Genomic DNA, 17,069 nt, shown 5'->3' on the forward strand with positions numbered 1-17,069 from the left:
CCTGAATATATTATAGGTGGTAAAATGTGGACTTTCAAGGTATTACTTGGGCAAGAATCGTCCGCAAGTCTCACTTGTACAGATGGCATTGATTAAAGCCTTGATTCTGAAGAAGCACATGACTCAGAAAACATCTGTTCTGGATACAGGGAAGATCACCTTGGTATTTAATTCATCAAACTCTCAACCTGCTGCAGTTAAAGTGGAAATTACTGCAGAGTCTCTGTGGGGGGCATTTAATAAGGTTGTTGGGAGTCATTTGGAGGTGAATCGTGACAACAAGTTTACTTAATAAACATATTTTTAAGCATGTAGCCTACAGGTAAATAATTCCCTACCATGCAATTTAGGCTCATACCTTCAGGATTAATTTGTAGTGGGTCTTATGCTTATTGCAGCTTCAAGGTGAAGAGATCAAGGGCGATAGGCACATAATAAGGCATTTACCAGTTAAAGAGTCTTAAAACCCTTGTATTAGTTGTTGAAGATCAATACAGAAACACAACTTTATGCTATGTTCTCACCCCATGAGATTAGTGAGGCAAGACTTTAAGGTACTTTCTGTATGTTGCCCTTTTTTCTGCAATTGTACTCCATATGTCTATCCGTCATTAGGCCTGCTATTCATACAGATAAGAGGCCAGTGTAATTGCCGTGTAGCCCAGCAGTCACGGCACGGCCGCTGATGTTCTGCCAGCACACAATCAAGATGCCTGCTTCAGATTATCACGCTGTAAACAAACTGGTGCAGCCTCTCCCTCAGTGATCTGTCAGACTCCTTTCATTTGCTGGGATTAACATTTCCAACTGTCAGCTGCCGGACTGGGCTCAATGCTTCTCTCGTGACATATTGAGTGAGTATGTCTGGGACAAAAGAATCAGATAAACAAATATACAAATCCTAGCCAATCGTTGCTGTTAGTAATTATTTACAATATGATTACCTCCTTGGTCTGATTGTGTTGTTGAGTCCACATCATTTTGTTCTTTTTTGCTCTATTTGACTGGGGGAACTGTTAATGTAACTTCTTCTCCAGAGAAAAACAGCAAACCAGTAAAATTTCTGCTTTCGAACGCTGTAAACTATAAATGAGGGAAACCATTAGGCCGTCTCTTTAGTGTGTGTGAGTTTTAATTAAACTGAAGAAACTCTGCAAACATACTGTAGGATAATTGCTCCTGTTTCAACACATACAAACCATTAAAGTGTGAAGAAATTACCACTGGGGCTGAGACTGCAATATTTTGTTTGTAAAGTTAAATTGGAGGAAAATATGTTCAACAAGTTTCACAACAGCCATGGCAGCTTGTAGAAAAACAACTATCTGTCACTTTTCATATTTGCCCAATTGTCTCAACCTTTCTCCCCCACAAAAACATTTTTTATAAAATAAATCATTGCAACACTGACAGACAATTATAAAAAATATACTCTGTTTAAAGTTTAGCTTCTTCCATAATAAGGACTGAAATGAAGACATATTAGGACAAATGTGAACAAAAACTCATGTGGGTTTAAAACCATTCCCTGACATATCACCAGAGCAGATGTAACTTTCATAGGGGTCAAGCATTGATGGGTGCTAAATGATGCCGGTATGCAGGAAATTAATACTTAAGCTGATTTTGCTTCTATGCACAGTTCTTTGGAAATCAGATCTTTCCATATTTACTGAATTCTTTGATAGTCATACACTGCAGTTACCTAAAAGAAAACAGACTGTGAAGTTGTGTTGATATGTGATGTGGTGGTTGCTGTAGTAGTGTATTAATTTCCTCTTATTGTTTGTATCTGGACTTTCTGATGAATAAGGAGGGCGTTATTTCACATCAACTGATCATAGTTGCCATTATATGCTGTAATGAAAGCAATGTTCCAATGAAAGGGTAAAAGAAGTATGTAAAAAATATGTTCCTAAAGATAAAAACCTAGGGAGGCTGCGGAACGGTGGGTTAGCACGCTGATCTTCGGATCAGGGCAGCACTAGTTCCCTCCCCACAGCAGTCAGCTTGCCGTTGTGTCCCTGGGCAAGACACTTAACCCCAACTTGCTCCCGTGGGGATTGTCCACAGTATTGAGTATGTAAGTCGATTTGGATAAAAGCGTCTAATTAGTGACATGTAATGTAATAAAACACCTTAAAAAAGCCTTGGTAGCCTTCAATTTCTCACTGAAATCATTCATATTATGCTGATGACTCATCATGGAAACATTTAGTTTAAGACCTGTTTTATCAGGATGTAGTGCAGATGTCTCAGAGGCCTGTGGCAGAGTGTGTGAGGTCTTCCTACCTTGTAAAAAAGTTAGCTGTTAAAAACACTTGTGAGTTTTCGGATCAAGTTACTCTGATAACTAAGCCAAATATTATTTTCTCACAAAAAGGGCCAATCATTTGCAGAGTCACTGCCACAGTGAATGTGTTTTCGAAGAGATAAAAAAAAAAGATAAAAGCTCATTTTGTTTTGATGCCGAGATTTACAGCTTGTGACACAGCTCTTTGTTTTCCACTGCCACTTCACAGCAGTCGCTGACACAAAAATGCACAACCACGATTTAGGGTTAACTCTCCCTTCTGACCTTTGACTTCTTGCCATTCTTGTCAGGGATGTAACTGTCTTCAGTAAATCTAGCTTGTGCCCTCATGTCCAGAGTCCAAACAAGGAGCTGGGCATTCTTGTGAATGTGGGAGTCCGGGGAATGGGTCATCCCTGATGATTTAACTGCTTCTCTCCCACAAGCATTACATTGTCTGCATGCGTGTTTGCTCACATGAAACAGGCTTAGACTTTGCTGTTGTCTCGTCAGCAAAGAAAAGACTGTGGCTGACTCATTCCCCTGACCAACGCCACAGTCTAAACTGTGATAAATGCAAAGTTGCACAAGTTCACAAAGACTTGGAAAGGAATCCTACAGCTTACACGTCCAGTTCATTCAGATTCTTGTAAAAAGCTGGGACAGCATAATTAAGAACAGATAAATGGACCGTGAGGTAGTAAAACAACTAGGTAGTAGTACGGTCAGGATTTGTTCCACACCATGTGTTTCGTATTTAACCCAGTTTCACATGAAACTAGGCCATGGATCATCTACGGCTTCCTGCTGCAAGATTTTCAATTTTGAAAAGCCACATGTGCGCACACACACACACACACACACACACACACACACACACACACACACACACACACACACACACCGATACACATTCTCATGAGCCTGGGTTCTTTTATCTTGAACCCTGAAAGACCACATGGTCGGAGGAATTGCTTTATGACTTGGGAAAGAAGAACGTTGAAAAGAAGAAGAAATTAAAGTTAAAGATGAAATAGAGAATAATACTTTTTGCTGCCTAAGGCCAGTAGTCTTAATTACTCCATTTGATCTATCTCTTCAGATTAGATATTTTGCAGAAGACACATTCATGTAGGAACCTTTTCAAGAGGCATTTTGTATGTCTTTAAGTCCTAACCATTTCTGTTTTCATTAATGTACCATATGACTGCCTCCAGAGAACAAGTCATAACAGGCCTATTGTACAGCACAAACATTTACAGAGCAATAACACTGAAGGCACCACATATTGTGGAGGTTTTTCTGTGCTTTGCAACACTGAATATCACTGTATATGTCTTTCTCACCTGCATTTTATTTGATACGGTTCGATACAACTAGAAAGAAAGTCTTCATTTTGATATCTCACATCAAAGTATTTCTTGAGTTCTCCTGCCTTAGAATTAGGATTTATTAGACCACCAGTGCAGATTTGTGATCTGTGGTTTAGAGATTAGTTAAAGCTGTGGACAATTGATATGTGCATCAATTTAAATGAGAACTGACTTTTACAGATTTATATAAATTGATTGATTGATGTAAGGAATTGCATATAATTGTTAATAATTATGGAAAAGAAACACACATATTGACATTTTAAATTAAATCTGTGGCAAATTAAACTGAAGTATTTGAACAATTTCAACTTTGTCGCCCTCAAGTGGAGGGGTCAAAAAAGACCCGAAACATTTTGTTTTAGTGGTATAAAAATGCAGTTTGTTGGCTGTCACATTTTTTCAAGTTGTGTAACTGTAATAGCTTAAAAATACTGTGAATATTTTGACTTTGAATGGATCAATACACACACCTTCCTTTGCATGCTTCGGCCCACTATTGTGCCCAGAGAAAGACAAATTAAACCTGAGCTCATTAAACTGCCATAAAGGGTCTTTTTTAATAGATAAAATATTCACGTTAACAATCATATATTGAGTCAGCCAGCCGTAGGCAAAGAAAATTACAAAAGTGTTCAGATATCAAATGCTTTGAACTCATGAAAACATCTAACGATCTACTAAAGATAGCAGCCTGGCTGGATGCTAAGTCTGAGCAATTCATCTTTTGATGAAATCAAATTTGTGGAGATCATAGGTGTTGGGGGCACTCAAGGACAATCTGCAGTGAACAATGTTGTCGCTACTTTACAGAAATGATCAAATTAAGTGTTTGATATAAACCAAGCCACAAGAGACAAAAAAATGACAACATTATCTTACATTTTCACTTACAAACTGCTATTTATTCTTGGCTTTAATCATTGGCATGTCAATTTTAATCAGAGCATTCCTGCAGGCGAATATCAATACACACTGACATGCTATGTGGAAAAGAAAGTAATGAGTAATTACATTCATTAAAACAACAATCACTCTCAAATATGTTTACTCTTTCTCTCATTTAAGCAACACAAACATGTTGTCTACTGTTGTTTTTGTATTGCTTTGAGATCATCATCAATTCTCAACTATTGCAGCAGTATGCACACAAACCAAAAACAATCATGCTAGTTTAAAAGGACCATTCAGACCACCAACATGTGAATACATAGTGAGCTTTATCAAATGAAGCTACTGACTGAAAAATGAAGGATAGATTCAAACGGTGTATTATTATCATAATTCCATCAGAGCGTTATGGGTGGTAGTCAGTGTATGAGTGTGGGGGAGACCAACAGGTGAGGTAATGATCGCCCAGAGTTATTGGCAACATGTTGCCAAAAAAAAGTAATGAAAACACTGTGGAGTAGCTGGAGGAAAACCACCCAGATCTGTTATGGCTTGAAGGGAAGCTGCAAAGAGAGGGGGATGTGGTGCAGGCTGAGATAAGTGGCACCTGTGGGTGTTACAGACCTGGATAATTAGTCATATTTCAACACGTTTCTAGCCCTGAAGTCTTAAATGTGGCAATAAATCATACACAATGCACACATGAGGGGATCATTTTATAGCTAAATCATTGTGGTATCATTGTGTCCACTTGTATTGAAATGAATTCATTCAAACAACTATTTTCACTTGTTGGTCATTGAAGTCAGAAGGTCAATAGGTACGTTTTTATGTTAATGCTCCGACTCCAACTTTTCAGACTTGTTTAAATTATCCATTATATATATTTCTTCTTTCTCTATCAAACTTGGGTCAAAATTAGTTGTTTTTAAATCTTTTCGACTACATAAAGTAACTTACTTACTATGGAAAAACTCTGAAGACTCTAAAACCCATTATATATAAAGACTCACAGTTGATGCACAGGCATATCAAGCAAAGTTTAACAACTATTGTGAGATAATAAAAGATCTTACAAGACACAATATGTTGCACCTTTGAAAATATAGGCCCCTATGCGGCTTTATTGTATTGAAAAGTGTTGAAAGTAAGAGAAAACACACAGATATCTGATAGTTTAATGAACTGCTCCTTGTGTTTAAAGAAAGAAAGTAAAGGCGTAAGGATACAGGATTATTTGTAAAACAGCCATCACAATCAAACATGGATTGCTACTGTGAGCTGAGAAAAACCCACTTTAGTGCATTTATGAGGCCTATTCTGTAGCTATTGTTTTTTTTAAATGCATGGTCATTAATTTTTGAAAAGGGTATAGAACACTTGAAATACTATAAAATAAAGTAGACTAAAAAGAACAGCACAAACACCATACACATGCAGAGAGGTCAGCAGGTCCCTCTCTGTTACATCCAGTGCAAAAGTCTAAGTCAAAGTTCAAGACATGCCACCTTGACGTCTAAATTTAGTTCAGTACGCAGCCAAGCAGTCTCTTTTCTCCTCCTTCTGATCCCGACCCATCTGTCGTCTTCACAACGCAGCAGGGACCGCCTTTACCGAGGCCTCCTTCACAAGTCTTTCCTTAGTTTAATCACAAAGGAGGATCCCTGCAATAAAACAGGAGCTTGTATTATGTGGGGGAAAACAACGACATTTTTAGGAGGAAAGCTCAAGCTAGGTTTATAAAAAACAATTCAATGTACCAAAAGTAACGGTGGTTATCGCCCACCACGGATAAAAATAAAGGCTATTGGACTGAGCTAGCTTGAGAGCTGTGAGTGAGAATTGACCTCCCCATCTGGAAAGTCAAAACTCAACTCAGAGTCTAGTGGCAACTTTTTTCTATTTCTGTGGAGAAGTGTACAACGACGGAAAAGAGGTTGTGTTTTCAATTCATGAGTTCATCAAGGTACGATGGTGTTTAAAAGGAAAACAAACATGCGACAATTTCACCACTTTGTTTTCAGCTGTGACTACGGCAAAATGAATGAAGTCGTATTCTGGCATGATTTTACTGATACCAAAAATAATCAAAAACATGCTAATGTGTCTTTCTTCTAGGCTGTTGAACTTTCTTTCTTTTTTCTTTCAAGCCCCTTATCTTCTACACAGCCAAGACCCCTGCACTTGCCAAGAATTTATCATGCTGAACCAATTTAGCTGATCTGACTAAATGGGATTACCCCCTTGGTTTTCCTTTTTGTAAGTAAATTGATATGAACTCCTTGGTGCTAAAATAAAAAGGCAAATCCAAAGTGATGAAAGTGCGGCACATTCCTAAAGGTGTGGCTTTTGTAGAAAGAGTTCAGAATGGAGGAGAGTTGCTGTGCAGATGTGCAGAGAGGCCAGAGAGAGGCAGAGACAGAGGGCACTCATGACACTAACACTAAACACTAAAGCACAACCAAGGAGTCAGTTGCTTTTACTTACACAGAAACCACTGCACTCACTCACTGCAGAGCTTACTTCTTCTTCCCGCCTAATGACATATTTTCAGTTTTTTTCTTCTGTGCCTCATTGAACAAAAGACACACCTTTATGTTAGCAAGCGGTTTGATTTGTGTGTGTGTGTGTGTGTGTGTGTGTGTTTGTGTATGTATGTGTGACCCCACCCATGTGACACAGATTGCATAATTAAAGCGTTTGGTTGCTCCAGGCGAAAAGCCCAAACAACAGTGTAGATTGATTTTGACACCAAGGACATCTGGATACCTGCCATTCTTTTAACCCTTTGATTTAATTTGGTATATCGCACAGGCTAAGCAATATGTTTGAGACCATGCAGAACTGTCACTGTAACCTCTGATCACTGCATGTGTGTGCAGGCTCAAAGCAGTCTTATGCGCAGCCTTGTTCACCACAACCCCTGAGGTCATATTATAACACTGTGATTGCTGCCACAGAACATATCATAGGAAACATACAATTAATACATTTGTTATTGTTGTAATGTTTTACTTGGACAAAGAGTAAGGGTTTTGTTTAAATAATTGTTCGTTATGCTGCAAAAATGTTTTACTTGTGGAACAAAGCTTCTAGTGGAGATTTAATAGAAATAGAAATACAAGGGGTGTTTCTTCTTTGGGAACAGTAACTTCTTTGAGTGGATGCTTCAAGGTGTTAAGATGGCGGGGTTTTTATTAGTTTTACAGATTGAAAAGTGTTTGAGGCATATTTTATTTTTTGGGCTGGGATTGAAATTGACTTGATTTGGCCTGCTGGTCACAGCCAAAATAAAGTCTGGCACATAGCCCAGTTGTCTCTTTTATTCCCCAAAACTAAAATGATAAAGTGTTTGTATTAATTGAAGTGTTTGTAATTATGAGATTGAAATGTGTTGGTATTCTGATTTTGTTACCAAGCCAGGCTAGCAGTTGTTTCTTTGTGCTAAACTAAACTAAGGTGATGCTTGCTATAGCTTCATATCTAATGTACAGAAGTGAGAGGGGCATTTATCTTATCATCTAAGTCTCAGCATTTAAGTTAACGCTAAATAATCAATTTTCCTTCAATGTTTTCCTATTCTGGAACAGCTATAACAGACACTCTAATATTTCACTCTCCTTACAACTTTGTCTCTCCGTGTTACAGAGTGTCATGTTACTGGCAACAAGTGATGAAGTTTGGCATGTTTGTGGTCTATTGAAAATAGTTTAACATACAGGGGTGTGAGAGTGAAGGAAGCATGACTGCGCTGATAGACGAATACATAGATAGACTATAATACAAGTCCTACCTCTGTCATGGCATCATCAATCTGTTTCAGCTCCTCGTAATGGTCACGAGAGTCTCTCAGAGGCTGAACCATGATCTCCTCAATCTGAGGGAAAAGCTGTTGGACACCACAGTGAGGTCATTAATTGTGTGGGTAATCAGTGTGTTTATTTGTAAAGGAACACATCTGTACACATATCGTCCTACCTTCATGACTGTCTCAAACATTGGGATGAGGACAAACTTGATGAATCCAATCTGAGCGGTGGGTTTGGTGACTTTGTCTCTGTCCATGAAGGGAGCCACAGGGAGACCCTCAGACTTCTCCCTGTCACTCTGAGAAGCACGAGAGGAAACATTGCCATTAGGCTTTTGCTCACAATGTACACATTTTGGATTTTTAAAATTTAAGTACACATCACCAATCACTAGTTGCTTATTAGCATGCATATAAGCACCATATTGGCTCTTGATAAGTCATTGTAAAACACTTATTAATGCATTTTACTGTATGACCATATTCTTCAACTACTTGGACATAGTTGACATGATGGATTCAGGTAATAGACTAGAAATAATTCAGTCACCTGCATGAAGTACTCCTCCAATAGGCAGTCCACCCATGGCTCAGCTACCTCAGTTGGCCTCACTTCGTTGGAAATGTCACAACACTTGATCAAAACCATCTTCAGCTGAAAAGACACACACACGTACAAACATACATGCAACACAAAACATAGGATAAAGAAGTCTATTCATCTTAAGAAGAAGAAGACATACTTTTATTAATCCCTTACAGGGAAATTGCTTTTCTCTACTCTGTTGTGTTGACACACATTAAACACACAGAGGATATACATGCACAAACACAGAGGAAATACATGCACACACATCCACATGCAGAGGAGAGAGGCAGCCAGGTACCCAGCGCCAAGGGAGAGGTTAGGTGCCTTCCTCAAGGGCACCTCGGCAGTGGCCTAGTGGCCTAGGAGGAGAACTGGCACCTCTCCAGCTACAAGCTCACTCCATATTTTTTTTGGTCCGATCGGGCGTGAACCGGCGACCCTTCGGTCCCAAGACCAAGTCCCTACTGACTGAGCCACTGCCGCCCCTAACAAACATACAGCAACTACTGATTTTATTTGTCTACTTTCCCAAAGATACTTATTCAGTCTATTTTGCCTCTGCTGATCACAGCACTCCCCGCAGATAAAGGCTTGCTTGTGTTGAGGTCATGTCTTGCATATGCAGTACAATAAACAGCTGATGTCAGATGGAGATGCAACGTGATCTTGTATACATACACATGTCACATGCTCTTCATTGGTGAAGTCAAAGTTGTCCACTTTCTGCTTAAAGGAGTCCAATATCTCGCCATGTCTGGCCATGTCCGTGGCCAGGATGAGGGTGATAATTGCCTGGAAATGTAAAACCAAAAGTCAGTTTACATTTTGTTCAGACTAATACATGTAAAGATGACAATTCTGGGTAGGATATAGATGGAACTCATATCATGAGTATAACAGTGAGAATTCCATTTTTGGATCTCACCTGTCGAATCTGTTTGAAGGCCTCAGGATCCACATTGGCGAAGATGTTGCACTCAGGAAGAGAAAGGATCTGGAAGGCCACAGCACAGTGGTGGTTCTCCAGAGGAGATATGTCATTGTAGCGCACTGCCAGCTCTGTGCGCGCATTGATTTGGTACCTGGTGGATGGATGACATGTGTGAATTGATATTACATTCCCATGAAGCTTCCCTGATGAGAGAGGTTCCTGCCTGCACAAAAACTCCAACCAAAAACAAGATGAAAATCTGAATGGCCGTGTTTTCATACCTGAACACTCTCCATGCTGAACTAGTTTCACAGTTCATTGACACGATGTTGTGCAGAAGATGTCAAAACATACTGGAGTCAATAGGTAGACAGAATAGGGAGTCTTACGTGTTGTTGTAGCCAGGGTGGTCCAGGTCATGGCACACTGCAGCTGTCATCAAAATGCCCATATCTGTGAGAGTCAGCTTCTCCTGGAGAGCAGTGTAAAAGAAAGACGTCATTACACATTGTCCAAATAAACAACAAAATGTCCAATCTGGAAGGTCATTGGTTGGTACTTCAATCTAAATATGATTTGTAAATAAGACATAGACATGCACCATACCTGTAGGTTGCAGAGGTTAATCATGCCATACATCATCTGACTGACGCAGAAGCAATGTCGGAAGTTGTGGAATGGGTTGTTACGATAGTTCTCCTGAATCGCCAACTAGCAGACAAGAGAATTATTCATTCAGCATCTGACTGCCGACTTTTAAAACAGAATTATTTCCAGATACACAAATATATTTAGCAACACCTTTGCTTCAAGTGAAAGCCTGTTTGAAATCTGCACAATGTGGTATCTTTTACTGTTCGAACTTTTACCAGCCAGCGTTTGAGTGTGATGGGGTTCATGTTGAATTCCTTCACCAGTCCCAAATCATGGTACATATACTCCAAACAACTTAGCATCTACATCCACAAAGGAAAGGAAAAGAGATTCAGACATCAGTCTCTTGGATAACATGGAATGGAAATGTCTGATTGAGTTATGGAATTGCAATGTCAACAAACCTCGTTATGTTCCCAGTGCCAGACATCGAATGTCGGCTTCTTGAGCGCCTCAACAGTCTCCTGAGACAGTGTGTACTGTAAAAACCAAAAAACACACCATTAGAACTTAAAAAGGAAGCTGTTGTCATTAATTTAGTTATATTTATCGGATAGTAATGAAATAATAGTCTCAGCGGACATACCTTTGGGTAATTGGGGACATCTCGTCTAGGAGTGACCTTCTTCCCATCGTCAAAGTTGTATTTGCATGGACAGTTAACTCTGAATTTAGAAGCAAAAAACATACAAAAAAAGGGTATTTGACTCGTTCTGTTTTTGTTTACATCTGTTAGTAAGATGTAAATATTGACTTCTTCATTGTACCTGCCACCACCTCTTGAAGCCATCTCATCTCGTAGCTTTTTCAGATCATTTTTACACTTCTCAATCTCCACTACCTTCAGGCCCTCCACTGTCAAGATGACAAAAAGAAATATCACAGTTTGGCTTCCTCCCAGGTCAGCTGTATTTCATGTTTAATTTACATGTCATGTTCAGAAAGGGGTTTTCGGGGGGAATTTTTTTGGTGTAAACCATCTGCCATAAAATGTAACACTTACATTCAACTCTTTTCTCCAGCATTGCTAGCCTGTTTGTGACCTCCGTCTTCAACTCGTTGATGCGGAAGGCTCTGTGAGAGGAAATTATAGAAAATGATAACTGACTCTGATGTTTCATATGGTTCATTGGTCATAAAAACTAAATATAACTTGGATGGGGCCACAACAGATCAATGACAAAGGTAAAGTAATGTGTGTGATTGAACTTGCCTTTAGTGGTTAAGGCTTGTTTTATAATTGTAAGTCCCTGGTGTCAGGTATGTATGTGAGGTATGTGTGAATGCGGGAAAAGGCAGGCTTCAGCCACATCATAACATAAACATCTGAAGTGTTACCTGCTGAACTGATCAGCCACCTGGGACAACACGTTCTGAAACATGTCCTCCTTTTCTGCAGACATAAATGCACACCTGATAAATCATCATGAACAACAATCACATTGTCAGGTTTGGTATTTGTGAGCTCATTATTACTTTCACAGTTGAAGTGTTGTTGATGCATGAATGTGTGTGTTTGTGAGCTTGTTAGAGTGAAAGGAAAAATAAGCTGTTAACAGCTAACAACTTACCTCCAAGCTGACCGGTTGAAAGAGGCACAACTTTGTACAGGGAGCTGTGAGGAAAACAGACGAGTCGTCATGATTCACAACATCAGTTTTACAACTTAATTACATTGATTTATTTTGCTAATATGTACAGAGCAATTTCACCTCAAGATTAATTAAGTAGGCTGATGTTCAGATGTGATAAAAAGATCTGAGACAGCTATGTAATTAACCTTGTGGTGAGATTGTTCTGTTGATTACTGTTTCCAAGGTAAAGAAAATAAAATAAAGATCATACTCTTTGACAAAACCACTTCTTAAATGGGGTGGAGAAACATTTTTAATGTGGGATTATTACAGAAAGCCAACATGGTAGTGCATTGTTACTTTGGGGAATTGGTGGGCATGGTAGGATCCATCGAGACCAGGGCTCCTTCTGGGTCAACCATCATGATGGCAGTGTTCCTGCAGTGAGAGGATCAGAACACGTTTTCGTTATTGCCTTTAATATTAAGCAATTCGCAACTATGACGTATTTGGAAAATTACTTTCTTTCTGACAGTGATCAATATAAGAAAAGGATCTACATTCATGCAATAAAAGGTACTAAACAGAGCTACATGTGCATTGCGCCTGCAAAGTATTTCCTGTTTCACAAAAGAGAATCAGTTATTGAACGAGAGTAAGAAGAATGCGAGATCAAGTTTTAGCATTGCAAGGATTTTTAATGTGGTTTTATGTTATTGTTCAAATGTTTTAAGGGCCCAGAGAACACAGATGGGGAGTGCGGTAATTTGTATGTAGAGAACTGAACAAACAAAGTAAGAAACAAAACAAATACCTGGGGATGTTAGATGAGGTACACAGGAGCTCCTTGATGTCACATGGACTGCAGTGCCGACTGAACACCACCTGTGAAAAACACATTTTGTATTAATACATACATATATAATGGAAATTATATTAAATAATCAAATATAAATGAATTGATTGTCCTTGCAAACAATTGTACAGGGAAATTTGCAACTCTTAAATACGATACATTTAACATTTCCCATGACCGCATGCTAACAAAATATACTCACACGTGCACCTGCAATAGTAACAAAAAAGATTTATAGGTAGTAAATATATATCAATAAATAGAAGTGTTACATACAAAAGGTTATAATAGACAGAATGCCTCCACATTGGATCAATAGAGTATTTTTTATTGTCTTGTCATACGTGTATGATACATCTTGTCTATGGCCCATAAATCCAACCATGTACAATCTGTTTCTGTATGGTTTCAAAAGGCACACCTGCACACAAACAGCAGCTGTGTACTTGATATGAAGCGTCTGTGTTCTGGCACGGGGGGAAAGGTTATCAGATTTCATGTGTTTTTTTTGACAACCCAGTCACATGGGAAAGTAACATAAGGGTTGGCTCTTTTAATGGTTGAATAAGGTCAAGTCCAGTAAGAGAAAGAAAAGGACAGCTGTGGAGAGAGTGTTCATGGAGCGCTTAGTAACATTATCCACGCCTGTCATGCAGACATCCCAGTTTACAAGATTTAGTATAGTACATGTGGATATTACAAAGTGTGTCTCTGTCGAAAGCAAAGTGTGAGTATGTAAACTCTGTGCTATACATGTGATCTTACATCTTGAATGGAGCAGGTGTAGCTGACAAACATTCAAAGTCAGGCTGTAGGCTCGGGGCTGTTGAACCGACATGTGTCATCGCCAGGTCTCTACTTGAAGCACTCTACATCACCAGATCTGGTTGATGTAAGCGTATAGCAACAGGTGTGTGCTTCTGTCAGTAACACCTGTAAGGCTAACTACTCCGCATCTTTGTCTATTCCTCCGGTGAGGTTAGTCCACTGGGAGTACATGGATAATAAGGTGTATAACTAAGGCCTTAACTAAATTAGGTTGATTATATAATTCAATTAATTTGGAAAATTCTTAAAATGTTGATATAACTAGAATTATTTTTACATTTTTGGTTGATGAATTTCAACATATTTGGATTGGATTGCTGAGGTGATCTACCAAACATTAATTACAGGATGTTAAATGGATTAATATGCCAAATCCATCATTGTTTATGTGTCAACACTGTGGATATATTTTTGCAAAAACCTTTTTTGGTCTTTTGTTCAAAACAGGCATATTATGAAAACAAAACACCTAAATCCACAACTATGAAAATCATAACCCTTTCAGTCTTTTTTTTTCTGGCCTGCCAGAAAACATGGGATTCAACAAGCTATTTTAAACTCACACATTAAAACTACCTTTGCATAGGTGCACAATATTAATCTTGCGAGCCAGTTTGGAAGGTGGACTTAAGGAGACATGACCTGAATCAGAGTGAAAGTATGATAACAAAATCATGTGCTTTTTGAAACGTTGAGCATGTTCTAGTAGAAACACAAAATACATACTGTATGAATGTGAAAATCAAAATGATAAATCTTTATTTCCTTGTATTCCCAATCTTATTTACAATATAGGATACTAATTAATGATAAAATAAATAAAGTATAATGTTTTTTTAAAAAGAAAGAGGCAACATTCATTTTGAAGGCAAACCAACCCGTCTGACACAGCGACATGTATTTATACTGAACACACTTCTAAAATGTAAACAATGAAAAAAAGATCCCAGAAATAATGTGTTCCTGCTTTCATTGAACTGACCTTTTGCACTTTACCATCCACATCCAGGTAAATGGTTTTAGGGGCATAGGAGGAGGAGCTGGAGCCCATGTTGACCTCCCTCTCCCTCTGACTCTCTTCAAAGATGTGGGCTTGTTTCCCTGATAGGCGAACTTGATGAACAAGAAAAACAAATACATTGAGAACTTAAATGTATTTCCAGTAAGTTCATGCATGTACTGCTTAGTGTACACTTATGCCTGATGAATACTACAGATCATGACATAAGAGAAAAAGCAACAGCAACAGGTGAGTATCACTCTCAGTTTTCTGTCAACTAATTTAAAACAACTTAACTCTCTAGTTTTTGCTTTTGCCAATCTCTAATTTTAAAGAAAGAAAAAAAGATAAATATAGGAATACAAATAAAAAAAACATACCAAAGAATATATACAAAACATCATAAATAAACTGGCAATTATCAAATCAAATAGTAAAACATATGCTTTCAATAAAAAAAAAAAAAAAAAAAAAACGTAATAGAAATTGGGGTTCAAAAAAATCACAGTCATATTAATTGACATAAAGCAACAGCACTCACAGTGTCAGCAACGGAGCTTCCCCTGTGGAGATCGAAGGTAAAGTCCCAGGTGCTGGGGATGCAGCTGACTCACATGCAGACACACAAATACACACAAGAAAAAGAAGAGCTGTAGAGGAGAGGAGAGAGAGGAGGCAAGTGATGGAGAAGGTGGGTATGCGTGAGGGAGACAGGAGGGTATGGACTACTATGAATATAACCAGCACTCTGAATGGTTGCCAGGGGACAGTTACTATGGAGAAAAAAGAGACAACCCTTATTTCTTAAGTGGTTTATGGGTTTTACCTGTGCTGGTCACACACATCTGATTCGCTGTATCTTATAGGGAGAATATAAAAGCATTATGGCTTTATCAAATACTGATCATAAATTGTTTACTACACAGCTATCTGATTGAAACTCAGCCGGAGAATTATATTATAATAATTATAGTGTTCCGGAAAAACAGCAATTTATCCGGCCCATAACGCAAGCAGTGCACGAGCAAAACACTGATTAGAGCACTCAACAGTACATGGAAGATTAAATCTTATCAGAGGGACTTCTTTGAGTCGCTAAAATGCCGAATGCCAAATGGGATTTCATGTTCAATTCATATGTATTTGTGTTTGTTTTTTTGTGTCTGTTTTTTTGTGTGTGTGTGTGTGTGTGTGCGTGTTAGCGTCCCCAGACAACTTATCCACTTAATTGTTGAGGACAGGCTGGGCAGATGGTTTTGTCAGACAAATTCAGCTGTTCCTTTCAAAATTTCCCATTTTATTTTTAGCAACAATTTATAATTGGTCAAATGGCAGAGACAATGGCCTGTCGTGATGGGTTTTATTTCATGGTAAAAAAAATGTCATTAACCAAAATCTTTCTCTATTTGTGTTGGGCTTAAAAAAGACAATGCATCACTGTCATTCCTTAGACCCTCTTTTTGGAAAAGGACACATTCTTTAAGGAAAAGGGGAAATACAGCCCAAGAAGCGTACAATATAATAATAAAGAAGAGCAAAATAGAAACAACCTTTTAACAGCAGGTCTCAAATTTTAGTATTAGAACATTTGTATAAAATACTCCTCAATTCTCAAAATATTTAATAGATGAAACCCTCAATAACATTTACATTGAAATGTCCCTTTAGTGGAACCGACAACAACTCATTGAAACCTTTCATGCCAATTCATCTCTAACAATGCAATACGTTGTATATCCTTATCATATGTGTTGTTGTTTTAAAGTTCTTAGCTCAAAATAAAAAGTGACTAAAGCACTGGAACATATCCAGTTGAGTAAAAAGTGCATAATTTGTCTATTAGTTTAACATTGATATACTTAGGTAAAGTACAACAACCTCAAACGTGTTTTAAAGTGTGTTATCTATTTGTCACCACTGCAGGACAAGCAGACAATATGTTATGTGTAGGCAGTGATAACAATTGTAGAGTTGTAATATGGAAAACCAGCATGACAATGAATCAAGAAGACATACATAGCATGTTATATTAAGTAAATATAAAGCGTGTGCAAAATATGACATTGAGTAAAGACTGTGGGTCTGAGAAGACACTGGAAGGATCCTCTTTATTTATTTTGTTCATTGATACACATAAAGATCAGAGTCCATGCTCTACAATGGCTCTACCTGTCATGGACTACTGCAGGTCTTCACAAGAGCTTTCCAATAAGTCAACTTCCTTTACTGTGCAAATACATCAACAGGCTGATGTCAAAAAGGACACGATTTG

At 38.3% G+C, this 17,069-nt stretch overlaps 1 protein-coding gene across 2 annotated transcripts; it reads right to left on the minus strand.

Moving 5' to 3' along the window:
• Positions 1–4,539: 4,539 nt before the first annotated feature.
• pde9ac (phosphodiesterase 9ac) lies at positions 4,540–15,532 on the minus strand. 2 transcript variants are annotated; one of them, XM_063906251.1, is made up of 20 exons: positions 15,339–15,532; positions 14,780–14,910; positions 12,928–12,998; positions 12,474–12,551; positions 12,111–12,154; positions 11,878–11,932; positions 11,543–11,613; positions 11,307–11,394; positions 11,126–11,204; positions 10,944–11,018; positions 10,755–10,841; positions 10,492–10,596; positions 10,275–10,357; positions 9,880–10,036; positions 9,633–9,746; positions 8,916–9,020; positions 8,536–8,664; positions 8,351–8,446; positions 7,045–7,127; positions 4,540–6,221 (listed from the first exon to the last, which is right to left on the minus strand). In XM_063906251.1, the coding sequence occupies exons 2-19, from the start codon at positions 14,846–14,848 to the stop codon at positions 7,077–7,079; spliced, it is 1,557 nt and encodes a 518-aa protein (XP_063762321.1). In that variant the 5' UTR covers positions 14,849–14,910; positions 15,339–15,532; the 3' UTR covers positions 4,540–6,221; positions 7,045–7,076. The 2 variants fall into 2 exon arrangements, with proteins under 2 accessions (XP_063762321.1, XP_063762322.1); XM_063906252.1 differs by lacking the exon at positions 7,045–7,127.
• Between the last annotated feature and the right edge of the window lie 1,537 nt (positions 15,533–17,069).

The sequence above is a fragment of the Eleginops maclovinus genome, chromosome 18 (assembly GCF_036324505.1).
Source record: "Eleginops maclovinus isolate JMC-PN-2008 ecotype Puerto Natales chromosome 18, JC_Emac_rtc_rv5, whole genome shotgun sequence".
NCBI lineage: Eukaryota > Metazoa > Chordata > Actinopteri > Perciformes > Eleginopidae > Eleginops > Eleginops maclovinus.